Consider the following 6,000-nt stretch of genomic DNA (forward strand, 5'->3'; position numbering starts at 1 on the left):
CATTTCGGTCACAGTCAGAGCATAAATATCTCCGGCCAGTTCTATGTTCACATGACCACTCGTACGAGTTTTGCGAGCAAAAAGCGTAAATCCAAAAAGAAGAGAGATGTGAACCAGTTAGTTAGGGGTGCGTGTGGTCACGGTTAGAGCATAAATATCTCCGGCCAGTTCCATATTCACATGACCACTCGTACGAGTTCTGCGAGCAGAAAGCGTAAAGCCAGAAAGAAGAGAGCTGTGAACTAGTTAGTTAGGGGTATGTGTGCGGAGTTGCAGAGCCAAATCACAGGCCATAGGTACAACCCGGGACCTGATGGGTGGCGTCCTTGCACTCGGTACAAAATCATAGTTTGGCTTATTAATTACCACTGTCATCTCACTATCAACCTTCGATCTAGACCCACAGAAGAAATTGAAGCAAGAGTGAAACTCCATCGTCCAGACTACCGACATTTGGACCTTAATTAATATTGGGAATCTCCCACCTTAATGCCTTATATACTTGGCATGAGAGTTGTGCCCATGGAAATGAGTAATGTGTGGGCTTTGGAATTTGACGTTAGATATTATGGTGGTGCGATGGTAGACGTTAAAACAAGATTGGAAGTTCGTGAATTAGATTTCCCTAAAGGCATTGGGGACGCAGGTCCCGATTCAGGCTCTGTTTTAGGACTTAGGACGTAGGAATAAGCCAACCTGGAAAATCACCAAACAATTATTGGGCAAGCAAACCATTATGTGTGTATATATATATATTGTATATTATAGATGCCCATTTTAGAGATGACATCCTCAAATTTTTAATTTGAGGATTTTTACTATTTTTCATTATTATGCATTATATTTCAATAATTTCAACCGTTGATTCTTTATATTTCTATGCGTATCTACTAATTATCAGCTAAATCTATAATTATTTAGTCATTAAAAATGTGTAAATAAATGCAGTCTGTTAGATAAAAATGGAACGAACATGGTATTAATCAAATAGTTAAAAGTTTTCCAATTTGGCTAATTTCTTATAGTATTCATAGGTGTATATGTAACTAGAGAAATGAGTGGTTCGGATTATTAAACTACATGAGAAAAATAGGAGGGTTCTGAATTTTTTTTTTTTAAATAAGGGCTTGTGCTGCCTTTAGGCCTTGATCAATGAAATTGTAGAATACAATGGGGAGACATGATGCCTAAACCTCATATTACAACAAGCGTCAAGAGAACGTCCTGAATAGTAACAAGAGTCTCCACAAATCCTATGTATTCTAACATACACCATTTGGTAAATAGTGCTCTACTGGCTGCTTCATTTGCTTTACAGTAACGGCGGCATATCGAAAAGATGATACTAACACAATATCATAAAACAATTAATATGTTGTGCGATTCTCTACACCTTTAATGAAAACCATTATCACCATAGATATAATGAGTGAAACAATGAATATCTTGTTCGACTTTAGAGAGAAAGAGAAGATAGAGAAATTTTTATTTTTATTTTAAGACAACAATATAATTAGAGCGAAGAATATTACATATGATGAGACTGCTTATATAATGTAATACATAATTGTTTTTCATTTTATTTTTTATGCCTGGAACTCAAAGGCCAAGTGATCACGCCTTAATTTATTCTAATTATTTTTTTCCCGAATGTACTAAAATCGACCGAAAATTAATGGAGAACTAATTCAAACACTTATAAGCATCTAACTCGATCTACTACTTGCACCAAAAATAGAATGATCAAAGAACTAACAAGTATTTGCAGCCAAAGCCACGTTTTCTTATGTCACATAACTCAATGAATGAAAGTCTTACAACAAATAGAGCAACTTATATAGCAATGAAAACATAACCTACTTTGAAAAGAAAAATAAAATACATGAAATTATAGCATAAGAAACAGTTGTTGCTATTGAACTGTGACATGTTAGTTATATAAAATAAGTGAAGGTCACGAATTCAATAAGAAATTTATTTCCTAATAATTATAAATATGTTATATGCAGTTGAAATTGAACTCCCTACAAAGTAGGGAAAAAAAGCATAAGATATTTTTCCTAATAATTATTACTTTATTAGTACGATGTTTAGCCATGTACTACTGATACGTGCTCAGGACGGCATCGGCATGGTCATGGACTACCTTCCAGGCCATGAGTACGTGCTTTTCCTCGGTCAGAGTTGCACCAATTGCGCACCGCAACACATACATGCCTCCAACTACAGCATGAGTCATGTATACATTACCTGATGCATTGATCGCCTCTAGTAGCTTGCAATTGACCTCGTTTATCAAAGCATTTCCATCATCACCTGGATATTTGCTAATTGCTGATGGAGAAATCCTGAAACAGACCATGGCGAAATTCCTAGGCACAACAACCTCAAACCATTTGTTCTCTCGCACAAGCCTTTCAAAGATCTCAGCCATTTTCACATGGCTTCTGAGAAAGTTTCTGAGATTAGCTACTCCATAGCTTCTTAGCACGAGCCATAATTTCAACGCGCGGAACCTTCGGCTGAGTGCTATTTGCCAGTCTTTGTAGTCAACCACTTGCTTTGAATCACTGGCTTTGTTCCTTAAAAACTCTGGATTCGTTGACAAGGAATCGATCAATGCAGTTGGGTTCTTAACCCAAAGGCAGCAACAATCTAGAGTTGTGAAGAACCATTTATGTGCATTGAAACTGAATGAATTTGCTCCCTCAACGCCTTCAATGAAATGCCTAAACTCTGGACAAATGCAGACACTTCCTGCGTATGCTGCATCGACATGAACCCACATGCCATAATCTTTTGCTACATCACATAGTGCCCCCAATGGATCAACGGAAGTGGTTGCAGTGGTTCCCATGGTGGCACATAGAAACAAAGGAACCAACCCTTTTTCTATGTCAGAACAAATTGTCAATCTCAGCAACTCAGGTGATAGTGCGAATTCGGTGGATTGTGCAGTGTTGATGGCCCTGAAATTGCCTGGATGGATTCCAACAATTTGGGAGGCTTTTTTAAGTGCACTATGTGTTTGATCTGACCCATATACAACTAGCCTCCCAATGTTGTCTTTACCAATACGGCTTAGCATCTGGTCTCTAGCAGCAGCCATGGTGCAAACAATGGCCTCACAAGTAGTCCCTTGTAACACACCACCACCTTTGCCAGAGAAAAGGAAAGACTTGGGAAGTTGAAGCATGTCTCCAAGCCAATCCATGACTATGCTTTCTAGCTCAGTTGCAGCAGGCGATGACATCCAGTTGAATCCAACCACATTGAATCCAGTGCTAAGCATTTCGCCGAGAAACCCTGCGATGCTACCACTTGAAGGAAAGTAGCCAAAGTAGCTAGGGCTTTGCCAATGTGTTATACCAGGAACAATATGATATCGCACATCTTGGAGGATGGTTTCAATCGGCTCGGGGTTGTATGGCGCAGACTCCGGCAGGCGCTTTTTGAGATAACCTGGTTGAACTTGGCTTAGAACCGGGTACTTCTCTATGTTCTTGAAATAGTCTGCAATAAAATCTATCATTATGTGGCCTTGTCTCCTGAATTCTTCCGGATCCAGAGGGTTAGTCATGGGGGGATCACAGTTGTTTTCTACTGGACCATGGTGGAATTCGAGGCTACCCATTTGGATTGAAAGTGAACTAAACACAATTACAAGAGATGATAAAGAGGGAAAGACAGTTGATGGGTTGAGTCACTGTGTGGGAGGATACATGCATATGTGTGCGTATATATAGTATATAGGTGGGGATCTAATATATTCTCAAGCGCTTTGGTCCTCAGGCTTAAACGTTAAAATTGTTGTCCCATTGTAGGAGCTGATCACATGTGGGATTGTGGGGGTATATCCAATGTAACAAAGCTGGGTTATACTTAATAATTTCTTTTATTACCCATCATTTATGAAAGCCTATTTATGGTCCACCAGCTTAGGCAGTTAGGCGCGGCTGGCGCGCGGTTGCATTCTTAGCTGCCTCTTATAAAGACAAAATTAATGCAATGCACATATTAATGAAAAGGTAATCACTTATTTAATAATTCTCATGCTTCTTAACTTAGCTATGGAAATGTTGGGTAAATAATAGAAGAAAATGTTGTTGTGATAAAAATAAATGGTGGATTTACTCTCTTTCAACTTTTAATTTCAACAATATTAAATCTAATTGAGGTGAAATTTTACTTATAAGTTATAATATCACCAACATATTCTCTATTTATTATATCATAGTTCTATTACCTACCTCTGCATAATGTGTGTGTGTATATTTTTTATTATTATTATTTTTTTGTTTTTTGAAAAGCTGCATAATGTATATTTGTAGTACAATCTGATCCATACACATCAACAAACTCATTTTTGTGGAATGACAATTTTATATTAGGTTTAAATTTAAATTACTATCCTGAATTTTACACTGAAAATCATATTAATTTTTAATGTTTTAATTTCATCAACAACACCCCTATGCTTATTACTAGTTTAATCAATCTAGTTCAGTCGGTCAATTTTGACGGTTAAGTGAAGATGTGACTTGAATATAACCCAGCTTATTAGGACATGAGGATGACTTGAAATCCCCAATTTGGATCTAGTTGGCAATTCTAGGGGTTTGACTCTGATTTAGGACCCAATTGCCATTATTCAATCACAAGTCATCGCCACGTCAAAACAGGTGGGTTGTGTCAGCACTTAACGGTTAAAATTGACATATTAGACTAGACTGATCAAATTGATAAGTAGAAGGGTATTACTGATGAAATTAAAACATTAGCACTGACATGATTTTGAGTGTAAAGTTGAAGATAGTAACTGAATTTAGTCCTTCATGACACGTTTACTAACTTGGAATCAGAATAAATCATGAATCGGAGACAGTTGGAATAGGAGAAGAGAGGAATCGGTATGAGAATAATTTAATTCCATTACGCTGTTTACTTACCATGTGGAATCAGAATAAGAATGAAACTGATTGCGATTGATGTTGTTTACTTACATTTAGGAATGAGAATTAAACTACTTCGATTACTAAAATACCCCTAGAAAATGAAAAGGGAAAAAGACAGCTATATGATTTCAAACACACCCCATAAATCAACAACCTGGAAGTCCGATACAATGAGACGGTGGACAACTTGTCGGCGCCGCCGCAATGTATCTAGCGCATCCTATCAGAAAAAGCCACCGGCTCCTCCTCCCTTTCTCAAAGGTTGGTCCTTTTTGTTTGGGTCCCCAAAAAATTCAAGTCTTTTATGTTGATGTGATTCTGTTTGCTTTGTTTAGGCTTCAGAAGGAGTTCATTTGATTCTCTCATGGTATGTTAAGCTTTCTGTCAATCTATTGTTCTTTCATTTTGATATTTTCATAGTGATTTTGATGCTGGAATCTTTACTTGACGTATTGTTGATGTGATTCTCTTTCCTTTGAGGTGTTGTTCCTCTTCAGCTATCTCAATTGTTGCTACTCTTCTTCATTATGTGGTATTATTTATGTGTGTTGCTGCTCCTGGTGTAGTGAGACTAGAAAAAGCACAGAATGATGAATTTGTTGAGAAAGCCAAGAAGAAGCAACTTGATATTGTTTTAGGATTAGATGAGAAGAAGCTATTTTTAAAAATATTTCTGCAATGTTTCTAAGTGGAATTTCTACATGGTGATAATTTAGAGAGGAAGATGTTCTGGAATTCTCAAGCAGGATCACAAAATTGGTCAAGGCAACTTCTACATATGAGTGTTTGACTCCAGCTAAGGTTCATTTTGATCGAGATGTTTATGGTTATTCGTTTATCACTTGTTCAGAGCTTATTCTTCATATCCAAGTATATTCAAAACTACGGGGTTTGAGGTGTCTTCCAGCTGAATTTCGAGAGACAAGGGGTGTTCCAAAGGAGACAATGCAGGATGGTTATCAAAATCAAAAATTCTGGTTTGCAAACTTAGCTGTCTGCTGTAACGGCAAAATGATTAACGAGAACAAGCTCTTTTCCAAGAAGA

At 37.3% G+C, this 6,000-nt stretch overlaps 1 protein-coding gene across 1 annotated transcript; it reads right to left on the minus strand.

Annotated features, from left to right (window-relative positions):
* Positions 1-2,101: 2,101 nt before the first annotated feature.
* Positions 2,102-3,580, minus strand: LOC112168244 (phenylacetaldehyde synthase). The gene has a single exon (XM_024305365.2). The coding sequence runs from the start codon at positions 3,578-3,580 to the stop codon at positions 2,102-2,104; it is 1,479 nt and encodes a 492-aa protein (XP_024161133.2).
* Between the last annotated feature and the right edge of the window lie 2,420 nt (positions 3,581-6,000).

This window comes from Rosa chinensis, chromosome 5 (assembly GCF_002994745.2).
Source record: "Rosa chinensis cultivar Old Blush chromosome 5, RchiOBHm-V2, whole genome shotgun sequence".
In the NCBI taxonomy this organism is placed as follows: Eukaryota; Viridiplantae; Streptophyta; class Magnoliopsida; order Rosales; family Rosaceae; genus Rosa; species Rosa chinensis.

What these genes read in the sequence shown, in the direction of transcription:
- LOC112168244 (XM_024305365.2), bottom strand. Translation starts at nt 3,580, where the DNA reads ATGACTAACCCTCTGGATCCGGAAGAATTCAGGAGACAAGGCCACATA.